The 25,107-nt window shown below is 40.1% G+C and overlaps 1 protein-coding gene across 3 annotated transcripts in view; it reads left to right on the plus strand.

Moving 5' to 3' along the window:
- LOC143294991 (hydroxyacyl-coenzyme A dehydrogenase, mitochondrial-like) overlaps window positions 1-22,339 on the plus strand; it is a 27,297-nt gene extending 4,958 nt beyond the window's left edge. Inside the window, exons 1-8 of one of the 3 annotated variants that reach the window (XM_076606699.1) lie at window positions 22-172; window positions 8,339-8,467; window positions 9,801-9,958; window positions 11,932-12,058; window positions 16,150-16,239; window positions 17,170-17,242; window positions 17,867-17,983; window positions 18,963-22,339. In XM_076606699.1, coding sequence (XP_076462814.1) covers window positions 8,369-8,467; window positions 9,801-9,958; window positions 11,932-12,058; window positions 16,150-16,239; window positions 17,170-17,242; window positions 17,867-17,983; window positions 18,963-19,087 — 789 coding nt within the window. In that variant the 5' untranslated portion in view covers window positions 22-172; window positions 8,339-8,368 and the 3' untranslated portion in view covers window positions 19,088-22,339. Of the gene's footprint in view, window positions 1-21; window positions 173-1,291; window positions 1,492-8,338; window positions 8,468-9,800; window positions 9,959-11,931; window positions 12,059-16,149; window positions 16,240-17,169; window positions 17,243-17,866; window positions 17,984-18,962 lie in introns of those variants that run through there. The other 2 variants (XM_076606559.1, XM_076606631.1) reach the window with 2 other exon arrangements.
- Window positions 22,340-25,107: the final 2,768 nt, after the last annotated feature.

The raw sequence follows: 25,107 nt of genomic DNA on the forward strand, positions 1-25,107 counted from the left end.
TCCCCTGTGCCTGCCGTGCGAAACTTGGAGGCTGTCAGCAGAGAAAGATCCTGGCGATTGGACTGAAATGAGAAGCGACATGAAGTTGCATCCACAATGACACAGTAAATGTGACAAGCGAATTAAGCGATCCGCAGCAAGAAAACAAGCAATTATAGGACAGCGTGCCACGGTCAGTGTGTGTGTGTGTGTGTGTGTGTGTGTGTGTGTGTGTGAGAATGTGTCAGTGTGTGCGTGCATGTTTGTAGGCCGAGTGTGTAGTCTACGTATATATATATATATATATATATATATATATATATATATATATATATATATATATATATATATATATGGAGTACTTCAAGTGAAGATAGCTAGTCCGGATGATGGAACGGGGCAGTGCCGTAATCAAATCACAATGCAGACGGTGAGATGGGGTTGAGAGGACCAGGTAGATTGTTTTGTCAAGGAACTGACCTTGAGACTACACGGCATCAATGGCCCGCTGATCAACCATGCAAGTATACTATATAATTAAAATACTATATGTATCACAGGAAAAAAAGTTTGATCGAAGCAAGTTTGGATAAAACAAACAAACTCACAAACGGAAGATAGAATGGGGAAAAAGAAGAAATAAGAGTGACAAGTAAATTGCAGAATGCAGAATAATGGAATAAAGTAAATATACTGAACTGAATAGAAAAACTGATCGACAGATAACTAACGAAGTCAGTAACGAACCACGTAGAAACTAACTAACTGACTAACTAACTAGGCTAACTTAGAAAATATAAACGCTCCTATCCCCCACCCCTCACCACACTGAAATGAGAACTATAATAATGATAAATAACTAACCGGCTAAAAAACAACTGATCAATACTTCAGAATAACTCAAGCAAGCAAGAAAGAAGAAAGGCTCTGAAAAAAAGGAAAATTTAACAAACTAAAAAAAAAGTCGGAAGGAAATATTAGGCGAAAGAGAAATACAAGAAAGAAAGAGAAAAAAAGGGACATCACAGAACTGAAAAAATGCAGGGTTTTTTGTGCGTTGAAAAAATGTTATGCGTATGTCTGCAAAATCAAGGTATATGTCATTTTGTGGCTTCTGTAACAATTTTCTTTTTCTTCTCTCATTGGTCACTGGCACTACCATCTCAGGGAATTCTAGTTTTTATGGATTGGTGAGCCGTTGATGAATGCTTCATGTACACCGGAAATGCAAAGCAAATCGTTGTTTTTGCTTTTTCTGCAACCGTGGCCTTGGCCCATTAGGAACCGGATACACGTGTATGCAAATCAAGGGGTTCAGGATATTGCCTGCTAAAGAGAAGATAACCTTTTACTCCTCCGAGGTCACTTCAGTTGGTCAAGCCGACAGAAACCATGGCTAACGTGACGCGCGTGTTTTGTCGCAAGTTCTCCTCCAGTCCTGCAATGGCATCCAGTGCAATTAAGCACGTCACAGTCATTGGCGGAGGACTCATGGGGTCAGGCATTGCACAGGTAGGGCGTTGCATTGTTCGGCCGGTTTTGGTTTTGTGTGATACAATCTTGTTTGAATGCAAGTTTTCATGGGGCGTCTTTTCATTGTTAGCCGCGCGAAATTTGGCCAAACAGAGCAAACCATAGGCCTAGTTTGCATCAGTTTGACATGGTAAGTATATGTAAACACCAAACATGGAGTATAATACAAACTCCTCCTTTTGAATGCAAGTTTTCAGCTTCGTCAGCAGAGAGGTGGACTTTGACACACAGATCTAGATAAACACGAATGCAGTGTTGATGAACTGGGTCATGTAAAGAAAACTGACACCAGGACCCAGTTTCATCAAGTTTACAAGGCCATTTATTTTATTTTTTATTTATTTATTTATTTTATTTTAATTTTTTTTTGTGTAGGCTTATAGTTGACTTCATCAAGTTTTTGCGCCTTACAAATATTATTATTATTAATAAAGTAGTTATTTTTGTAATATATTTATCATTTATATATTTATTTACTTATTTCTTTTTATTTTATTTTATTTTTATTATTTTTTATTTTTCATATTAAAAAAATGTGTGTGTGTGTATTTTATTTTATATTTTATATTTTATTTTATTTTATTTTATTTATTTTATTTTTTATTTTTTCTCAAGGCCTGACTAAGCGTGTTGGGTTATGCTCCTGGTCAGGCATCTGCTTGGCAGATGTGGTGTAGTGTATATGGATTTGTCCGAATGCAGTGACGCCTCCTTGTTACTGATACTTTTTTTTTTTTTTTTTTTGCTGCCCCATCATCTGCCCCGTTTCAGTGGCATTACTCCCACGCCGCTTATTTAGATTTCCCCATACACGGCCACACCCGGGTTCGTCCGTCACAGTTCCAGTGTCGGCAGTCCACAGGAACCATCGATGTTAGGTCGCCAGGAGGCCGCACACCAGAGGAGACCCTGCACTGCTGCTGCGTCACTTCGGTGGTGTTCAGTGGTGCCTGTTCTGTTTTAACATACTTACGACATCACCTACTAAGCCCCCTACTAACGACAATAATGGCTTAGTCGCGGAGCCAGACTGAGTGAGCGTCCCTCCCAGAGTGGAGACCGCCACCACGTCCCTCAAACAACAGCCACCCATGAATCCGCCAACACTGACGACATTGACAGGACTCACCCCAAGCATGGAAGTAGAGGGGTATCGAAACTGAGGTCACCATGAGAGCAGGGCATGAAAGGCCACAGACTTTGAGACTATATTTTTTTATATTGATGACGATGAAGGAGGAGGAGGATGACGATGATGATGACGATATTGCTATGGAGGTCCATTTTGGTTTGGGACTGCGTGACAAGGCTGTACTCTACGCTTCCTGTCATAATGATATCCAGGCATTAACTAGGCCTGAGAGATACAGACACTTGCAGTGTTGGTCAGGTAATTAGAGCAACACACCCAAAGACGCATCCTTGAAGTGGATGACACTCGACTGTGTGGTCCCAGTCTCCCCATTTAAGCCCACAGCACACTCAACTCTGGGTAGGAGCCACCCACGGGCTGAAAAACCCACCTCCACTGGGATTCGAACCTGCGTCCTCCCAGCCATCAGTCCGCGACGCTAACCACTTCACCACGGCGGCTGGTCTGATACTGATACTTAAAAGGCCATGCAATGTCGTGACTTCCAGATAATAAAGAAAAGAAGAAAAAAAAAAGTCTGGACAGTTCAATGTGTTTGGTTCAATAAAGTGACCATAACAATTTATCTTCTGAGCAAACAATTGAAGACCGTGTTTTAAACCATGCTCATTATGTATAATTCCCATGCCAGGTCACGAGTCACTTTCCTAAAGCTAGAAGTTGAATACTAAAGAAAACCCTTTTCCAGTATTACTATGTATCCTTGGCAATAGCTCTGTGTATAGTTGATCATGCTTTTTCAGATGTATTTTTTGTTTAATTGTATTTTATGGAACCCCCAGGTAATCGAAGTGAGAGTACTTTCTGTCAGTCAGATAGAATGCAAACACACACACATACACACTCTTATAAATATGCATTTTAACTCACACTTTCATGTCTCTGGCTTTGACGTGCACTTTCACAAACTCCTTGATTTCAAGAAAGAATTTGTATACACCATACACACTTGCACTTATTATTATTGCTATTATTATTGTTATTGAAAGCACTAGCAGTTAGCCAGTTGCACACATTCACATACTCATAGCTGCACAAGCATGCATACTCATGTGATGTATGTGCATACAAAAAACATGCAAATACATACATTCAAATGCATGTGTGCATGAATGATATAACAAAGTCTCACAGACACACAGTGACACATGTGTGCATGAATGATATAACAAAGTCTCACAGACACAGAGTGACACAAAGTTACACACTTACAGAGGGAAACATTTGTCTCAGCCAGCACTATTTTTATCCAATGACTTTGTTTTGTATCATTTTGATTAAAGTACATTTGCATGTTCGTGTTGATTGTGTGTGTGTGTGTGTGTGTGTGTGTGTGTGTGTGTGTGTGTGTGTGTGTGTGTGTGTGTGTGTGTGTGTGTGTGTGTGTGTGTGTGCTATTTTTGTTGTGTGTTCAAACCGAGTCAGTGTATGTGTATGTATGGTATGTGTGTTACTGTATAATGGATTTGTGTGTGTGTGTGTGCGTGCGTGCGTGTGTGTGTGTGTGTGTGTGTGTGTGTGTGTGTGTGTGTGTGTGTGTGTGTTTGTTTGTGTGTGTGTATGTGTGTGTGTGTGTGTGCTATTTTTGTTGTGTGTTCAAACCGAGTCAGTGTATGTGTATGTATGGTATGTGTGTTACTGTATAATGGATTTGTGTGTGCGTGTGTGCGTGTGTGCGTGTGTGTGTGTGTGTGTGTGTGTGTGTGTGTGTGCGTGCGTGTGTGTGCGTGCATGTGTGTGTGTGCGTGCGTGTGTGTGTGTGTGCGTGTGTGCGTGTGTGTGTGTGTGTGTGTGTCACAGTATACATGTATACATAGTGCTAATAATAATGTATATTGTATTGTGCCCTTTCTCTCTGAGTGCTCAAGGCGCTTTACATGAAAGAAAAAGTTACAACATAAATGAACCACTCATGACCACTCAGTCTCCCTCTACACCCCTTCTGTCATTTTCTTATGCAAAGTGATCTGGCAGGTAGGAAGAGGTGTAGAAGGAGGAATCTCAGTATGCTTGCATGTTTACAGGTAGATCTTGAAAAGATCAGTTTTCTTTGAAGAGTGAAAGGCAGAGATAGAATCAGATGAAATGGATATGATGTGGAAGACGTTGCGAGATATGAGGAGCAGCAAAGAGGTAAGAGTGTATTGACACAGTGAATTTTCACAAGTTAGCATTGTGAAGAAGAGCAGAGAGTTCTTGAGGGAATGTAAGAACTGATAAGGTCAGATAGGTTGGTCCAGTGGAGTGGAAAGCAGAAAAGCAGAGAAAAGCAACTTTATATTTATTTATTTTTCGCCTCAACACAGACTCATTGCAGAGTACAGGGGTGAGAAGAAGTGCAATCAGTGCATGGGACTCAGAGTCAGGCAGCAGCATAGTTTTGAAGTTTTTTTTTTAATTCACTGAAGAATGTGATGAAGCAACCTGTTAGGAGTAATATAAATTAGTGAAAACACAACAATGGAAATAAGAATTTTTTGTTGTTTCAACAAAAAGGTTCTGATAAACAGAGTTAATCCATTTTGTTCACAATTGACTCTGGATGTCAGACTGACCGCCTGAGCGTGCATACTGAGGTTTTAGTGAAGAATTATTCTGAGGTTCCTTGGTAAAAACTGAACCGTTGCGTCATCAACCACAAGAGATCTGGGGAAAGAGACAGTTGTTGACATTTTTCAAGGAGAAAATAATCACTGATTCATTGTGTGTGTGTTTGTGTGCATGTATGTGTATCCATGTACATGTGTGCATACGTGTGTGCAGATGTTGGAGTATGTGCACATGTGCATCTTTTATGTGTACATCATGTGTCATTCTCTGTGTGTGTGTGAATGTGTTTGTGGCGTGTATGCATGCATGTGCATGTGTTTGTGTGTGTGTACATGTATTTGCGGTGTGTGTGTGTGTGTGTGTGTGTGTGTGTGTGTGTGTGTGTGTGTGTGTGTGACCCTATGCCTGTCTGTGTGGCTGCATGTATTTCTGCAATAAAACCAAGGTCATAAAATGGCTGACAGAAACATCTGTTCAAGATTTAAGTGTTGTTCTAATAATGTTCAACACCACCTCAACGTAGACGTCTGTAATTATCAGTTGAAGTACAGAATCTCCAACTAATGCTTTGAATGTTGAGCGCCTCCTTAACATAGTTTTCATAACTGTAATTATCAGTTGAAGGACAGAATCTCCAAGTCATACCATGACCTTTTGACTTTTGAGCCAGGATCAGTGAAAGTCAGTGAAGTTCCAACCGATTCAACATGGCATATTACTGAAGAGGCCTTTTACTATTTTCAGCCTCAAATTATATTTATTTTCTTCATGTTCAGAAACATATGCATTTATTAGGCAGTTGTCTACAGCAAACCAGCCCTCTTTGACACTGCACTTGTCTGTTGTGACAAGACATCAAATGAAAGAAGAAATGATTGAACACAATACTGATTATTAGGAATACTGATGATACTGGTTATGGTGATGTGTATGTTTGTCATGTTGACATGTGTATATTAAAAATTTTTTTCACAGTATAAGTATGTATACATATGGCTGCAAACATCCATGCATGTTTGTACATTTATCCAGTTATGTATGCATGTGTATAGGCGGGTATACATGCATAATTTATTATCTGAGGGTCATCCACTTCACAAAGGTGTTTTTGGGGAGTGTTGCTCAAATTTCCTTACCAACACTGCAGGTGTCTGTCTCTAAGCCTGGTTGATACTGGAATATATTCTGAGAGTACCGCCTTGTCAAGTAGGTATCTGTCTCTGAGCCTGGTTGATACTGGAATATATTCTGAGAGTACCACCTTGTCAAGTAGGTATCTGTCTCTAAGCCTGGTTGATACTGGAATATATTCTGAGAGTACCGCCTTGTCAAGTAGGTATCTGTCTCTAAGCCTGGTTGATACTGGAATATATTCTGAGAGTACCGCCTTGTCAAGTAGGTATCTGTCTCTAAGCCTGGTTGATACTGGAATATATTCTGAGAGTACCGCCTTGTCAAGTAGGTATAAACCTAAGTAACAGCTTCATCACCCCTCATCATCATCATCATTCACCATCATTGAAAATGAAATAAAGAAAAAACGTCCCAAATTCTGGGACACACAGACAGACAGACACAGGCAGGCAGACAGACAGACGCACGCACGCACGCACACACACAATATGTTTGCATTATATATGAAACCTTTACAGAAAGATGTTGAAAAAAATCAGTCAAATGCGGCTGTGTGATCCTGAGCATAACCCAGGGCAAGTTACAATGAAGAAATTTGGCTGTCAGTGTCTTACATATATATTTCCCATTCCATTCAGTAAGAGACTGTAGGTGAGGCCAGACCATTAAAGTACAGCATTCGAAATGAATGTAAATAAAGGCGTAGAAGACAAAGAGAACAGTAACAACCTAAAATTACAATAAAAACCTGGACGCAAGAATTGCTGCATGTGTGAAACTGAAATAATCTGCTCATTTCATGCAGCCTGATATGATGACAGTCTCTCCCTGTCTCTTGTTTTTCTATGTCAACTGACAGATATCCTTACAGCCACACATGTGTGTGCTTACACTTAGGTCAGGGCCATCACAGCATGACACAGTCATTATCTAGGACATAACTGGCAAGCCCTGACACACACATACACACCCACCCACCCACCCACCCACCCACCCACACACACACACACACACACACACATGCGCGCACTCTGTCACTCTCTCACTCACTCACACACCTATCCATATGTACATGTGTGTGATGTTTTAATTTACATGCACATGCAACTATGCGTACACACACATAATGACATATACATATACACATGCACTCTAACACACACATGGACACACTTGTATGACTGTGGAATATATTTAAACACTCATCAGCCCAGACTTTACACAGCATGCATACACACATAAATATGTATGCTCGCACAAAATCGTGCATGTGCACACTCACACACACACACACACACACACACACACACACACACACACTTTCTTATCTTATATCACACATGTGAAAAGAATGAAAGGAAAGCATTACTGCTACATACATTTTTGATTGATGCTGTGTGGATAAAACTGGCTTTTTTCAACAACCATGTCTTGGGGGGATAAAACAAAATCACACAACACTACCAAGCCACACACATCTGTTGCAGTTTCCATTGTTTCATTCATTTGTGTTGAAGCAAAAGGTGAACTTGCCGATTTAGTAGATTTAATGTTCTCATTCTTTCAGACTTGCCTGGAGGCCTTGTCAGGTAAACTATTCTATAAGACTGAGTCTGTTGTAGCGTCCCCTTGTGGGGTTGTGAAGGTCTCTTTCACTAGTTTCAGGCTTGGAGGCTCTTGTCCATAATTACACATTTGGGCCCATACATATATGCATTTGTGTAGGAATACACATGCACAGATGGATGGACAATCACTCACACACACACACTCACACACACACACTCACACACACACACTCACACGCACGCACGCACGCACGCACGCACGCACGCACGCTCACACACACACACACATGTTTAAGGTTATGCATACATACCAGGTACTTACCGTCCTCCACACAAAAACATATACTAAAAAATATGAAAATATTTGCATGAGATACAAACATATTGATGAAATGAAAATGGTCATATTTACTGATTTCAGGTGGCAGCAGCAACTGGCCACAATGTAGTGATGGTGGACCAAAGTGAGGACATTCTGACCAAGTCCAAGGTTGCCATTCAGAAGAGTCTTGGTCGAGTTGCCAAGAAAAAGTTTGCAGATGATGAAGAGGTTATAATACTTATTTATTTATTTTATGCGTAATGTAAATTTATAAAATGTACTCCAAATCTCATTCAGACAGATTTTAAAACTGTCATCAGTCTGGATAATACAGATGATAGTATTTCTCTCTCTCTCTCTTTATATGTGTATAAGTATATATATATATATATATATATATATATATATATATGTGTGTGTGTGTGTGTGTGTGTGTGTGTATTGGGTGTAAATGTGCTCCACATTCACTTGAAAACAACTTTTTATTGTCAACAGCTTGGATGATTGTCATTCTGTAGCAGTCACTGTTCCAGCATCATTTGACATTAGCATGGATCATGAAAGGGGAAGTTTTGATCTATGTATAATATGAGAGAAAACATTAATTGTATGTCACATCACTGTTATTTGGGATGTTAGTATTTGATATTTATATTACAGGAAGAAATGCTCAAGATCTAAGAGTGTGGAAGCAAATGCATTAGTCATCATAAATACATGTTTTAAATTTTCAAGTAATATTAATTTTTATTTGCCAAGCTTAAGTAATACAGCAATACTGAAGATAATTCATGAATGTGTTTTTCCCCAGGTATCGTTAAATAACGCTTAAGTCTTTTCCAGTCCATACGGTCACATTTTTTCTTGTTGCTTAGTATCGTGTAAAGATAAAGGCTGTGAAATTGTGAGTTAATTTCTACCAAGCAGAAAGCATTTAACACGAGGTCCTCTTTTCTTGATAGAATTATTGACTGGTGAATGGTGTTATTTCTACCGTATTCTTGATAGAAGTATTGACTGATGAATGGTGTTATTTCTACTGTATTCTCTATCAGTCCTCTTTTCTTGATAGAAGTATTGACTGGTGAATGGTGTTATTTCTACCGTATTCTCAATCAGTCCTCTTTTCTTGATAGAAAAAAGTGTTGGTTGTTGAATGCATGGCAACAGATGCAATAGCCGGGTGGTTAAAATGTTGGACTTTCAATCTGAGGGTCCCGGGTTTGAATGTCGGTAACGGCGCCTGGTGGATGAAAGGTGGAGATTTCTCTGATCTCCCAGGTCAACATATGTGAAGACCTGCTAGTGCCTGAACCCCCTTCATGTGTATGGACAAGCAGAAGATCAAATAAGCATGTTAAAGATCCTGTAATCCATGTCAGTGTTCAAGAACATACCCAGCATGCACCCCCCGAAAATGGAGTATGGCTGCCTACATGATGGGGTAAAAATGGGCATACACGTAAAAGCCCACTCATGTACATACCAGTGAATATGGGAGTTGCAGCCCATGAACGAAGAAGAAGAAGAAGAACAAGAATGCATGGTATTGTGTTTGCAGAAGCAGTCATCCTTCGTGTCAGACGTGCTGAGTCGGATCAGGACCAACACGGACGCTTTAGATGCCGCCAGAAGCACAGACCTGGTGGTGGAAGCTATTGTGGAGAACCTGGAGGTGAAGCAAAAGCTCTTCGCTGCTCTGGACACTGCAGCCCCACAGTGAGCATGGAGGAGTTTATTACTCATTTGTTTTATTTGTGTTCGTTGCTCGTAGGCCAGCCGACTACACACGACCCTTCCAAGGCTGAAAACACTTGTCGATATTTATTCTGTAGTATCTGGATATATACACAACAACAAAGCAGCAGCACCAGCACCACCACTGCCAACAACAACGACAACTGCAACAAACTGAAAACTACTTGGAAAAAAAGTAAGAAAAAAAGCGCAAGTACAGTGATATTCATGCACATAACCCTGGGACATACATATTTCTGATGTAGACCATTCTGTCAATTTTTAGCCAGAGGATTAAAAAACCAAACCAAGCCTGAACAGATACATTATCATACATAATGCACAAATTCTCTGTATTAGCAGATATACTAAATCAGAAAATATCTGTGGGCAACTGAAAAAAGAACGCAACACAGTAAGAACGCCAAGTCCAGAAAAAAGACAAAAAAACACTCCAAGCTTTCTTTAAAAAAACATGTGTGAATGGACCAGCAAGGCAGAACATGACAGAGAGGAAGATATGACAGGAAGAAATGAGAGGAAGATATGACAGGAAGAAAATGAAAAGGCAGAACATGACAGAGAGGAAGATATGACAGGAAGAAAATGAAAAGGCAGAACATGACAGAGAGGAAGATATGGCAGGAAGAAAATGAAAAGGCAGAACATGACAGAGGAAGATATGACAGGAAGAAAATGAAAAGGCAGAACATGACAGAGGAAGATATGGCAGGAAGAAAATGAAAAGGCAGAACATGACAGAGGAAGATATGACAGGAAGAAAATGAAAAGGCAGAACATGACAGAGGAAGATATGGCAGGAAGAAAATGAAAAGGCAGAACATGACAGAGAGGAAGATATGACAGGAAGAAAATGAAAAGGCAGAACATGACAGAGGAAGATATGACAGGAAGAAATGAGAGGAAGATATGGCAGGAAGAAAATGAAAAGGCAGGACATGACAGAGAGGAAGATATGACAGGAAGAAAATGAAAAGGCAGGACATGACAGAGAGGAAGATATGACAGGAAGAAAATGAAAAGGCAGGACATGACAGAGAGGAAGATATGACAGGAAGAAAATGAAAAGGCAGAACATGACAGAGGAAGATATGACAGGAAGAAAATGAAAAGGCAGAACATGACAGAGGAAGATATGACAGGAAGAAAATGAAAAGGCAGAACATGACAGAGGAAGATATGACAGGAAGAAAATGAAAAGGCAGAACATGACAGAGGAAGATATGGCAGGAAGAAAATGAAAAGGCAGAACATGACAGAGAGGAAGATATGGCAGGAAGAAAATGAAAAGGCAGGACATGACAGAGAGGAAGATATGACAGGAAGAAAATGAAAAGGCAGGACATGACAGAGAGGAAGATATGACAGGAAGAAAATGAAAAGGCAGGACATGACAGAGAGGAAGATATGACAGGAAGAAAATGAAAAGGCAGAACATGACTGAGAGGAAGATAGTCAAAGAAGTATATCTCTTAGTTATCTGTGTCAAGAGAAAAACAGCCAAAAAAAAGCTTGACTTCAGTTGCTGTTGACATGAGGGAAACCGCAACACTGACAATTCATGAAATTTCTCAAGAAGCTTAACATTCTTGAAATTAGAAATATAGTACCTGATGGAAAAAGAAAACGAATGTATGTTATTGTTATTTACTAATTTTTGGTCATATTGTTTTAGAATAGGATACCAGTTTTCTTCAATGGACTATCAGAGTTGACCAGTCCACTGTAAGTAAAAACATGTTTATAATTCATTTGCATTTACCATTTTCAGTCCACCGTTCTCAGTGCTGTTATCCATTACTTTTCTCTTTAGCTTTTAGTAATTTTTTTTCAGGCTAAACATTAAAAAAAAAAAAATTGAAATGAAATATGTGTTGAAACAAGAAAAAGATTGCTAATGTGACGTTCATAGCTTGCATACCATGTGTTTGCAGCAATGCAATTTTTGCCAGCAACACATCATCTTTACCCATCAAAGACATTGCGAAAGCCACAGTCCGGCTGGATCGGTTTGGAGGTCTGCATTTCTTCAACCCTGTTCCCATGATGAAACTTGTGGAGGTAAGGGAACAGTACTGCTATGTGGAGTGATGACTTAGTGGTAGTATGCCTGATCAGGTCCACAAGTTCGAATACCTGCAGGGACTGGGATTTTTACACCCCCCTCCATAAGACCTTGAGTGGTGGTCTGGGTGGTAGTCTTTCAGATAAGACAGTAAACTGAGGTCTCATGTGCAGCAAGCACTTATCACACATAGAAGAACCCGCTGCAACAAAGGGGTTGTTCTTGCCAAAATCCTGTAGAAAAAAGCCACTTTGATAGTAAAACAGACACACTTGCAGACAGAAAAATGACAGTGATTTACAAGTGGTGCTGCACCTTTGAGAGTCGCCCAAAGTGATTTACAGGTGGTGCTGCACCTTTGAGAGTCGCCCAAAGTGATTTACAGGTGGTGCTGCACCTTTGAGAGTCACCCAAAGTGATTTACAGGTGGTGCTGCACCTTTGAGAGTCACCCAAAGTGATTTACAGGTGGTGCTGCACCTTTGAGAGTTGCGCAAAGTGATTTACAGGTGGTGCTGCACCTTTGAGAGTAGCCCAAAGTGATTTACAGGTGGTGCTGCACCTTTGAGAGTTGCGCAAAGTGATTTACAGGTGGTGCTGCACCTTTGAGAGTAGCCCAAAGTGATTTACAGGTGGTGCTGCACCTTTGAGAGAAGCCCAAAGTGATTTACAGGTGGTGCTGCACCTTTGAGAGTAGCCCAAAGTAATTTACAGGTGGTGCTGCACCTTTGAGAGTCGCCCAAAGTGATTTACAGGTGGTGCTGCACCTAGTCACCCAAAGTGATTTACAGGTGGTGCTGCACCTTTGAGAGTAGCCCAAAGTGATTTACAGGTGGTGCTGCACCTTTGAGAGTCACCCAAAGTGATTTACAGGTGGTGCTGCACCTTTGAGAGTCGTCCAAAGTGATTTACAGGTGGTGCTGCACCTAGTCACCCAAAGTGATTTACAGGTGGTGCTGCACCTTTGAGAGTAGCCCAAAGTGATTTACAGGTGGTGCTGCACCTAGTCACCCAAAGTGATTTACAGGTGGTGCTGCACCTTTGAGAGTAGCCCAAAGTGATTTACAGGTGGTGCTGCACCTTTGAGAGTCACCCAAAGTGATTTACAGGTGGTGCTGCACCTTTGAGAGTAGCCCAAAGTGATTTACAGGTGGTGCTGCACCTAGTTGCCCAAAGTGATTTACAGGTGGTGCTGCACCTTTGAGAGTCACCCAAAGTGATTTACAGGTGGTGCTGCACCTTTGAGAGTCGCCCAAAGTGATTTGCAGGTGGTGCTGCACCTTTGAGAGTCACCCAAAGTGATTTACAGGTGGTGCTGCACCTTTGAGAGTCGCCAAAAGTGATTTACAGGTGGTGCTGCACCTTTGAGAGTCACCCAAAGTGATTTACAGGTGGTGCTGCACCTTTGAGAGTCGCGCAAAGTGATTTGCAGGTGGTGCTGCACCTTTGAGAGTCGCCCAAAGTGATTTACAGGTGGTGCTGCACCTTTGAGAGTCGCCCAAAGTGATTTACAGGTGGTGCTGCACCTTTGAGAGTCGCCCAAAGTGATTTACAGGTGGTGCTGCACCTTTGAGAGTCGCGCAAAGTGATTTGCAGGTGGTGCTGCACCTTTGAGAGTCGCGCAAAGTGATTTGCAGGTGGTGCTGCACCTTTGAGAGTCGCGCAAAGTGATTTGCAGGTGGTGCTGCACCTAGTCACCCAAAGTGATTTACAGGTGGTGATGCACCTTTGAGAGTCGTCCAAAGTGATTTACAGGTGGTGCTGCACCTTTGGGAGTCACCCAAAGTGATTTACAGGTGGTGCTGCACCTTTGAGAGTCACCTAAAGTGATTTACAGGTGGTGCTGCACCTTTGAGAGTAGCCCAAAGTGATTTACAGGTGGTGCTGCACCTAGTCACCCAAAGTGATTTACAGGTGGTGCTGCACCTTTGAGAGTCGTCCAAAGTGATTTACAGGTGGTGCTGCACCTTTGGGAGTCACCCAAAGTGATTTACAGGTGGTGCTGCACCTTTGAGAGTCACCCAAAGTGATTTACAGGTGGTGCTGCACCTTTGAGAGTCACCCAAAGTGTTTTACAGGTGGTGCTGCACCTTTGAGAGTCATCCAAAGTGATTTACAGGTGGTGCTGCACCTAGTCACCCAAAGTGATTTACAGGTGGTGCTGCACCTTTGAGAGTTGCCTAAAGTGATTTACAGGTGGTGCTGCACCTAGTCACCCAAAGTGATCTACAGGTGGTGCTGCACCTTTGAGAGTCACCCAAAGTGATTTACAGGTGGTGCTGCACCTAGTCACCCAAAGTGATTTACAGGTGGTGCTGCACCTTTGAGAGTAGCCCAAAGTGATTTACAGGTGGTGCTGCACCTAGTCACCCAAAGTGTTTTACAGGTGGTGCTGCACCTTTGAGAGTCACCCAAAGTGATTTACAGGTGGTGCTGCACCTTTGAGAGTCGCCCAAAGTGTTTTACAAGTGGTGCTGCACCTTTGAGAGTCGCCCAAAGTGATTTACAGGTGGTGCTGCACCTTTGAGAGTCGCCCAAAGTGATTTACAGGTGGTGCTGCACCTTTGAGAGTCACCCAAAGTGATTTACAGGTGGTGCTGCACCTTTGAGAGTCACCCAAAGTGATTTACAGGTGGTGCTGCACCTTTGAGAGTCACCCAAAGTGATTTACAGGTGGTGCTGCACCTTTGAGAGTCGCCCAAAGTGTTTTACAGGTGGTGCTGCACCTTTGAGAGTAGCCCAAAGTGATTTACAAGTGGTGCTGCACCTTTGAGAGTCGCCCAAAGTGATTTACAGGTGGTGCTGCACCTTTGAGAGTCACCCAAAGTGATTTACAGGTGGTGCTGCACCTTTGAGAGTCGCCCAAATTTCACTGTGGAGATGTGTGCTCCCAAAGGGAGAGCAGCCTGGATTTCACACATAGAAATCGGTTGCCATAAAAGTAATACAACAATGCAATACAGAATACAACACTTACATACTTCTGTAACTTGTGCCTAAAATGTATCCACACATTGGGAACTCTTTAGGACTATTTCTCAAATGCACCCAAATTGTCAAGATGGGATATTTGCTGATACATGGGAAAGAACTCTTGGCTTATTGTTTACAAGAAATACTGATAGATCTTATATATATATATATATATAAATGAAATGCAGAAGTATTACACTTGATGTAGATTATTATTTTGTTGTTAGCTTGAAAGCAAAGCATATGATACTCCACAACCATCCCCGCATCCCTAAAAACAGCAACAACAGACAAACATGAAACTGAAAGAGTGGAATTAATTTGCATCTTATTGAAATGTTTCATAACAGAATGGTGAAGGAAGAGTGGAATTAATTTGCATCTTATTGAAATGTTTCATAACAGAATGGTGAAGGAAGAGTGGAATTAATTTGCATCTTATTGAAATGTTTCATAACAGAATGGTGAAGGAAGAGTGGAATTAATTTGCATCTTATTGAAATGTTTCATAACAGAATGGTGAAGGAAGAGTGGAATTAATTTGCATCTTATTGAAATGTTTCATAACAGAATGGTGAAGGAAGAGTGGAATTAATTTGCATCTTATTGAAATGTTTCATAACAGAATGGTGAAGGAAGAGTGGAATTAATTTGCATCTTATTGAAATGTTTCATAACAGAATGGTGAAGGAAGAGTGGAATTAATTTGCATCTTATTGAAATGTTTCATAACAGAATGGTGAAGGAAGAGTGGAATTAATTTGCATCTTATTGAAATGTTTCATAACAGAATGGTGAAGGAAGAGTGGAATTAATTTGCATCTTATTGAAATGTTTCATAACAGAATGGTGAAGGAAGAGTGGAATTAATTTGCATCTTATTGAAATGTTTCATAACAGAATGGTGAAGGAAGAGTGGAATTAATTTGCATCTTATTGGAATGTTTCATAACAGAATGGTGAAGGAAGAAGAAAATTTGTATCATTGTTTTAAATGTTCTCTGCTTTTTAGTTATGTGTAAACTGAATCAATTTATATATACCTAATCATCTGAATCTTTGATTTTTGTTTTGTTTACAATTTGATTTATCAACTTGTGATAATTTTGTCCCAGGTTGTGAAAATTCCTGAAACCAGTGATGCTACCTTTAAGAAACTGGTTGAGTTTGGTCAGGCAATGGGCAAAACAACGGTGGAATGCAAGGTGTGGTATTACACTGTAATTTAAATCAACTGATGACTTTATTTGTCATTTTTTTTCATTATTGAACTGTGCACCATTTGAATGGTATTTGCTCCACTCTGTTTTAATAATGATAATAATAATAATAATAATAATAATAATAATAATACTGTACATTTATATAGTGCCCTTTCTCACTAAGAGCTCAGGGCGCTTTGCATGAAAGAAAAATATTACAAGTAACATAAAACATTCATGGCCACTCTTTCTCAAAAAACCCTTCCCCCACTCACACTCTCCCTTTCCCACTCTACATTAGTACATACATCCAGAGTGAGCTGACATGGGTGGTGTTGGAGAAAAGGAAGCTGAGAGTACTTATAGATAGGTTTTAAAAAGATGAGTCTTTAGTGATGAGCGAAAAGCAGAAATAGAATCAGATGCACGGATATGATAAGGAAGGTTGTTCTAGATGTGAGGAGCAGCAAAGAAGAAAGAATGTTCACCACAGGTTCTTGTATTGATGAGAGGAAGTTTCAAACGGTAACCGTCAGAGTAAGAGCAGAGATTTCTTTTTGGAGTGTAAACACCGATAAGGTAAAAAAGATAAGTAGGTCGTGCAGAGTGGAAAGCAGAATAGCAGAGACATGCAACTTGTTACTTTTACTTGTTTACATGAGTTTAACTGTAAGGGCATCTTTTTATTTTGATTTTGATTTTATTAAAGGGCATCTGGGTTGCCTGGAAATCCAGTTTAAAGTCTGACGGAGATGGCTACTGGAGTTGACAAACTGTGCATATTGTATCTTGTGAAAATGTGATTTTAGAACAGTGTGATACAAGATCTTTTTCTAAAGATTTCTAGTTCTGTGTTTAAAAGGTAGGAGTATTGAAGATTAAAATGTAACTGTTCTTGATGTTGACAACTGATTTGTTGCCTGTGTATTTCAGGACACACCTGGGTTTATTGTCAATCGTCTGCTTGTTCCTTACATGATGGAAGCTGTACGCATGCTGGAAAGAGGTGAGTTAAAATGACACAAAACAGAATTTTATAATGATAGTAAAGATTATACTATAACAGGCAAGTTAAATTGACATACAGCAGAAGAATTGTTTTGAAAAAAATAATTACACTGTAACAGGTAAGTAATGATGAAACAAAACAGAATTTATGATTATGATAATTATTGTACTGTATTGGGCAAGTTAAGATGACACAAAGCAGAATTTGTAATGATAGTAGTTATAATGATATAAAGTGAAAAATAAAAAAGACCTTGCAGTTTCTGTACCAGAACTACTGTGAGAACACTTGTGTATGCTGAGTGTATGAATAAGGGAAAAATGTGCATATGTCTCAGTGTTTTGTGTTCATGAGTACATGTGTGTTCATGAATATAGTCTGTTGCATATGTGTGTGATTTTGTGTATGTGTGCGTGGATGTGTCTGTGCATGCATGTGCACATGCACTTGTTGTGTATGCATGCATGCATATAGAAGCATGCATACGTACAAATGTGCATACATATGAATGCCTTAAGTTTGAAAACCAGAAGAACTCAGGCCGGTGAGCCATGTGATTGGAAGTATAAAGCTTTCTCAGTGTGATGGAGTGCATGAACACCTTCACTTATTTTTTTCCAGGTGATGCAAGTGCTGGTGACATTGATGTTGCCATGAAGCTCGGAGCAGGCTATCCCATGGGGCCCTTTGAGTTGGCTGACTATGTTGGGCTTGATACGACAAAGTTTATCATGGACGGTACAATGAGTTCTTCAGTAAAAATAATCATAACATTTCACATATATGAATATTACTGTTAGAGATAGGACAGATTTTTACTTTGCTGAGTATCATATGTTTATGCAGCTGAGTATAGTGTAGAATCTGGCTTAAAATAGAGTTGGTGGGATGCCATTTTAGTTGTATTTTCTTTGTTTTTAAAAAAGGTATTTGGATATTGTTTTTCATTGTCTGCCTTTTTGTGGTTAAATTCATAAACTTTAAACTTGTATGTAAAGGGGATGGGATGGGAAAGGGTGGGAGGGGGTGTGCATGTCAAAATATCAACTGGGGCAAGTATGTAAAAACTATGGGTTGTACAATAAGAGTTACTTTTGATAAGAGTTGTCCCCAAAAGTTAGTCTTATTTTACAACTCACAGTATGTGTTAATTGTTAAGTTGTTGTCCATAGTTTCTTGTTAGTGGCATGGGTGTAAAATAACTATGTATCAAATGCAATACATTTCTGCAAAGGGACGGATTTTTATTTATTCAATGGATGACTGAAATACAAACACGTATAAAAAGAGCATATGTGTTCGAACTTGTCAATTTCTGCAGTATATAGCAAGCATAGATATGGAATTTGGATTATCAAGTTTATTACAATTTGGAGATATATTTAATTCCAGATTAAAATTTTAAACATCTGAAAATCTTTTTTTCACATATTTGCTTTTTGTATTCAGTTATGCGTGCATTTGTCTGTATTTTTGGGATATTTTATATTTTTATGATATAGCTTCTGTTCTCATGAGAATTAACATGTGTATGTGTGTATGTGTGTGAGTTGTGTGTGTGTTTGCATGTGAGAATGTGGGTGTGGGTGCATGCATGTGTGTGGGTGCGCGCATGTGTGTGAGTTGTGTGTGTGTTTGCATGTGAGAATATGTGTGTGTGTATGCATGTATGTTTGTGTGTGCACGGGTATGCGCGTGCATGTGTGTGTGTGTGCAGGCTGGTCTCAAAAGTACCCTGATATTGAGCTGTTCAGGAAGAGTGCATACCTGGACAAACTGGTTGCTGACGGCAAACTGGGCAAGAAATCAGGAGAAGGATTCTACAAATACGACAAGAAGTGAAGAGAAGCAATTCTGCTTTAAAGTTCCTTACCTAGGGCCAAAGCAAACAATCAGTCTTACCTAGGGCCAAAGCAAACAATCAGTCTTACCTAGGGCCAATGCAAACAATCAGTCTTATCTAGGGCCAATGTAAACAATCAGTCAGTCTTACCTAGGGCCAATGTAAACAGTCAGTCTTACCTAGGCCAATGCAAACAATCAGTCTTACCTAGGGCCAATGTAAACAATTAATCAGTCTTACCTAGGGCCAATGCAAACAATCAGTCTTACCTAGGGCCAGTGCAAACAATCAGTCTTACCTAGGGCCAATGTAAACAAACAATCAGTCTTACCTAGGGCCAATGTAAACAAACAATCAGTCTTACCTAGGGCCAATGTAAACAATCAGTCTTACCTAGGGCAAAAGCAAACAATCAGTCTTACCTAGGGCAAAAGCAAACAGTCAGTCTTACCTTGGGCCAATGCAAACAAACAGTCTTACCTAGGGCCAAAGCAAACAAACAGTCTTACCTAGGGCCAATGTAAACAGTCAGTCTTACCTAGGGCCAATGCAAACAAACAGTCTTACCTAGGGCCAAAGCAAACAAACAGTCTTACCTAGGGCCAATGTAAACAGTCAGTCTTACCTAGGGCCAATGTAAACAGTCAGTCTTACCTAGGGCCATTGTAAACAAACAATCAGTCTTACCTAGGGCCAAAGCAAACAAACAATCTTACCTAGGGCCAAAGCAAACAAACAGTCTTACCTAGGGCCAAAGCAAACAATCAGTCTTACCTAGGGCCAAAGCAAACAATCAGTCTTACCTAGGGCCAATGTAAACAATCAGTCTTACCTAGGGCCAAAGCAAACAATCAGTCTTACCTAGGGCCAAAGCAAACAATCAGTCTTACCTAGGGCCAGTGCAAACAATCAGTCTTACCTAGGGCCATTGCAAACAATCAGTCTTACCTAGGGCCAATGCAAACAATCAGTCTTACCTAGGGCCAATGTAAACAAACAATCAGTCTTACCTAGGGCCAATGTAAACAAACAGTCAGTCTTACCTAGGGCCAAAGCAAACAGTCAGTCTTACCTAGGGCCAATGCAAACAAACAGTCTTACCTAGGGCCAATGCAAACAGTCAGTCTTACCTAGGGCCAATGTAAACAGTCAGTCTTACCTAGGGCAAAAGCAAACAATCAGTCTTACCTAGGGCCAATGTAAACAAACAGTCTTACCTAGGGCCAATGCAAACAGTCAGTCTTACCTACGGCCAATGTAAACAGTCAGTCTTACCTAGGGCCATTGTAAACAAACAATCAGTCTTACCTAGGGCCAAAGCAAACAAACAGTCTTACCTAGGGCCAAAGCAAACAATCAGTCTTACCTAGGGCCAATGTAAACAATCAGTCTTACCTAGGGCCAAAGCAAACAATCAGTCTTACCTAGGGCCAAAGCAAACAATCAGTCTTACCTAGGGCCAGTGCAAACAATCAGTCTTACCTAGGGCCATTGCAAACAATCAGTCTTACCTAGGGCCAATGCAAACAATCAGTCTTACCTAGGGCCAGTGCAATCAGTCTTACCTAGGGCCAATGTAAACAAACAATCAGTCTTACCTAGGGCCAATGTAAACAAACAGTCAGTCTTACCTAGGGCCAAAGCAAACAGTCAGTCTTACCTAGGGCCAATGTAAACAGTCAGTCTTACCTAGGGCCAATGCAAACAAACAGTCTTACCTAGGGCCAATGCAAACAGTCAGTCTTACCTAGGGCCAAAGCAAACAGTCAGTCTTACCTAGGGCCAAAGCAAACAATCAGTCTTACCTAGGGCCAATGTAAACAAACAGTCTTACCTAGGGCCAATGCAAACAATCAGTCTTACCTAGGGCAAAAGCAAACAGTCAGTCTTACCTAGGGCCAATGTAAACAGTCTTACCTAGGGCCAATGTAAACAAACAGTCTTACCTAGGGCCAAAGCAAACAAACAGTCTTACCTAGGGCCAATGTAAACAAACAATCAGTCTTACCTAGGGCCAATGTAAACAGTCAGTCTTACCTAGGGCCAATGTAAACAAACAATCAGTCTTACCTAGGGCCAATGTAAACAGTCAGTCTTACCTAGGGCCAATGTAAACAATCAGTCTTACCTAGGGCCAATGCAAACAAACAATCAGTCTTACCTAGGGCCAATGCAAACAAACAAACAGTCTTACCTAGGGCCAAACCAAACAGTCAGTCTTACCTAGGGCCAAAGCAAACAATCAGTCTTACCTAGGGCCAAAGCAAACAATCAGTCTTACCTAGGGCCAATGCAAACTTACCTAGGGCCAAAGCAAACAATCAGTCTTACCTAGGGCCAATGCAAACAATCAGTGACAATTGAGTGCGAGTTGGAGAGTGTGTCGAGCTTTACAGTGTGATTTTCAGTTTTGCCTTCATGCATGTAAATTGTTTGATAAGGTGTGTATGGAGCCATGCGATTTATGTGATGTTTGACATGGGCTTATGGTCTTGTAGTTTGTGGGTTTCAATTTCTTTATAAAACAAACAACAACAACAAATAAAAAAAACAACCACCAAACCCAGAGACAACTGATTTGTTCTTCATTGCTATTGATAAGAGTGAGGGCATATACAGATTTGTTTCTTTGATTGGGAAAACAGAAAGTCTCATCAAATTTGACACGATGGTTTTGAAAAGAGAAATAATTTTACATGCGTACATTGTACACTTGAATGATTTTTGTATGTTTGCTGTAAGGTCAGTTAATTTGTTGTAGGAATTGTTAAATTGTTTATTATAAAAAAAAAAGCTGTTTTCTGTTTGTGGTCATTGATTTTGTTTTGTTTTGTATATTCACATTCATTATTTGTCTTTAAAAAAAGTTTACAATTCTTATTTTGCATTTATGTTCTTTATTTGCATAATTGTTTATTTTTTAAGACATGTATTTATTTATTTTACATTGAGGATGAATACTGGAATGAACAATCAATATACAGTTTGATGAGAGAATAATCTGTATTCAGTTATTTTACATTAAAGATATATACTGGAGTAAACCATCAGTATACAATTTGATGAGAGAATGACATGATTCTATTTGCAGACAAGATGTGAGTCAGTGTCCTTGAACTGAATGATGTACTTGTTACAACTGGAAAGGAATACTTGTTGCGAAGCTCAGACCTTTCATGCTCCGGTAAGGATAAGTGAACTGAAGAGTTGATTATTTTGTGTGGTTGAATAAACAGTCTTGTTGATACAGATTTTGGATTTTTCAACACAAAAGTATGATTTGGATGAATATCTCTACTTGTACTGTTGTACGAGGGTGTTTGTGACGTGTTCGTGTGAAGTGTTGATTCATGTACGGAAGGGGTGGTGGCCTAGTGGTGATCTGACTGACTGGGAAGCAACTGTCCATGGGTTCAAGTCCAATGTATGGACCGGGATTTTTTTACTCCCTTTCTACAAGACCTTGAGTGGCAATGTGGGGATTGGTCTTTCAGATGAGAAAGCAGACCAATGTCTTGTGTGAAGCAATGTACTCAGCATACATAAATGAACTCAGCGCAAACAAACTAAAAAAAAAAAAAAAAAAAGGAAAGAAAAAGGTGTTTTCACTGGTGAAATTCTGTGAAAGAAGTACGCTAGTATACAGAAAGAAAAAGGAAAAAAGTGGGGTGACACTGCACTGAGGCAACATACTGTTCCTGGGGAGAGCAGCTTGAATGTCACATGGAGAAATCTGTTATGTCAAAGAGTAATACAATTCAATACAATACAATACAAAACAATACAATGCAATGCAATACAGTACAATACACTGTGGCAACATGCTGTTCCTGGGGAGAGCAGCTTGAATGTCACATGGAGAAATCTGTTATGTCAAAGAGTAATACAATTCAATACAATACAAAACAATACAATGCAATGCAATACAGTACAATACACTGTGGCAACATGCTGTTCCTGGGGAGAGCAGCTTGAATGTCACATGGAGAAATCTGTTATGTCAAAGAGTAATACAATTCAATACAATACAATACAAAACAATACAATACAATGCAATACAATACAATACACTGTGGCAACATGCTGTTCCTGGGGAGAGCAGCTCAAATGTCACATGGAGAAATCTGTTATGTCAAAGAGTAATACAATACAATACAATACAATACAATACAATACACTGTGGCAATGTGCTGTCCTTGGGGAGAGCAGCTCAAATGTCACATGGAGAAATCTGTTATGTCAAAGAGTAATACAATACAATACAATACAATACAATACAATACAATACAATACAATACACTGTGGCAATGTGCTGTCCTTGGGGAGAGCAGCTCAAATGTCACATGGAGAAATCTGTTATGTCAAAGAGTAATACAATTCAGCACAATACAGTACAATACAATACAAAATATCATTCAATACAATACAGTACAGATTAATACAACACAATCACTTGTTAGGTTTCATAGATTGGCAGCTATTTGGAACATATTTTTAATGATAGTTTCCAAAACTTGTGATAATGGAAATCTCCCTTCAGAGACTGGGATTTTTTTCATAGGCTCACACACATCCACACACACACACACACACACACACACATGCACAAAATCTGCTTCATGGAAAATTTTCCCTCCAAATGTTTTCTTATTGTCCTTTCAGTTTGCACCATCTGTCTTCTATTTTCTGCCTTCTTTCTCGTCATCTTCTGTCTTGTCTTCTCAGTCTACTACTTGTTGATTGTCTTCAAGTGGAGGTTAACCACCTGTTGTCTGGTCTACTCAGTCGTTACTACTTGTTGATTGTCTTCAAGTGGAGGTTAACCACCTGTTGTCTGGTCTTCTCAGTCGTCTACTTGTTGATTGTTTTCAAGTGGAGGTTAACCACCTGTTGTCTGGTCTACTCAGTCGTTACTACTTGTTGATTGTCTTCAAGTGGAGGTTAACCACCTGTTGGCAAGAAAGCACTTAACTCATTTAGCCCAAGTATGACCGTGGCATAAAAATTTGTCTCATTAAAACGTTTTTCACATCCTACATATGCGTAAATGATTAGGGGACGGAACTAACTTCTGCAGTATTTCTGGATGTATCTACATGTAATCTGGAGGAAAAACAGTATATTTTCTGGGTTTTTTTTCCACGTCAGTAAGGCATAGAAACCTGGTGATGCTGTAAACTTGTATGGTTGGACAGTCCTGATATGGCCGTGTGGTCGGCTGGACTATAAGCAAGAACAAACAATGAACAAGGTTTGAATGGGTTAAGGACCAGTTGTTTAGAACAAACAATGAACAAGGTTTGAATGGGTTAAGGACCAGTTGTTTAGAACAAACAATGAACAAGGTTTGAATGGGTTGGGGACCAGTTTAGGGCTTGGCTCATGGTTCGTGTTTTACCAGATGATGTGTCCTGTGGCCTCAGAGTTTTTCTTTCTGGTTGTGTTTTACCAGATATATGTCCTGTGGCCTCAGAGTTTTTCTTTCTGGTTGTGTTATACCAGATGTGTCCTGTGGCCTCAGAGTTTGTCTTCTTTCTGGTTGTGTTATACCAGATATGTGTCCTGTGGCCTCAGAGTTTGTCTTCTTTCTGGTTGTGTTTTACCACATGATGTGTCCTGTGGCCTCAGAGTTTTTCTTTCTGGTTGTGTAATACCAGATATGTGTCCTGTGGCCTCAGAGTTTGTCTTCTTTCTGGTTGTGTTATACCAGATATGTGTCCTGTGGCCTGAGAGTTTTTCTTTCTGGTTGTGTAATACCACATGATGTGTCCTGTGGCCTCAGAGTTTGTCTTCTTTCTGGTTGTGTTTTACCAGATATGTGTCCTGTGGCCTCAGAGTTTGTCTTTCTGGTTGTGTTTTACCAGATATGTGTCCTGTGGCCTCAGAGTTTGTCTTCTTTCTGGTTGTGTTATACCAGATATGTGTCCTGTGGCCTCAGAGTTTTTCTTTCTGGTTGTGTTTTACCAGATGTCTCCTGTGGCCTCAGAGTTTTTCTTTCTGGTTGTGGAATACCAGATGA

This window comes from Babylonia areolata, chromosome 1 (genome assembly GCF_041734735.1).
Source record: "Babylonia areolata isolate BAREFJ2019XMU chromosome 1, ASM4173473v1, whole genome shotgun sequence".
NCBI classification, from domain to species: Eukaryota; Metazoa; Mollusca; class Gastropoda; order Neogastropoda; family Buccinidae; genus Babylonia; species Babylonia areolata.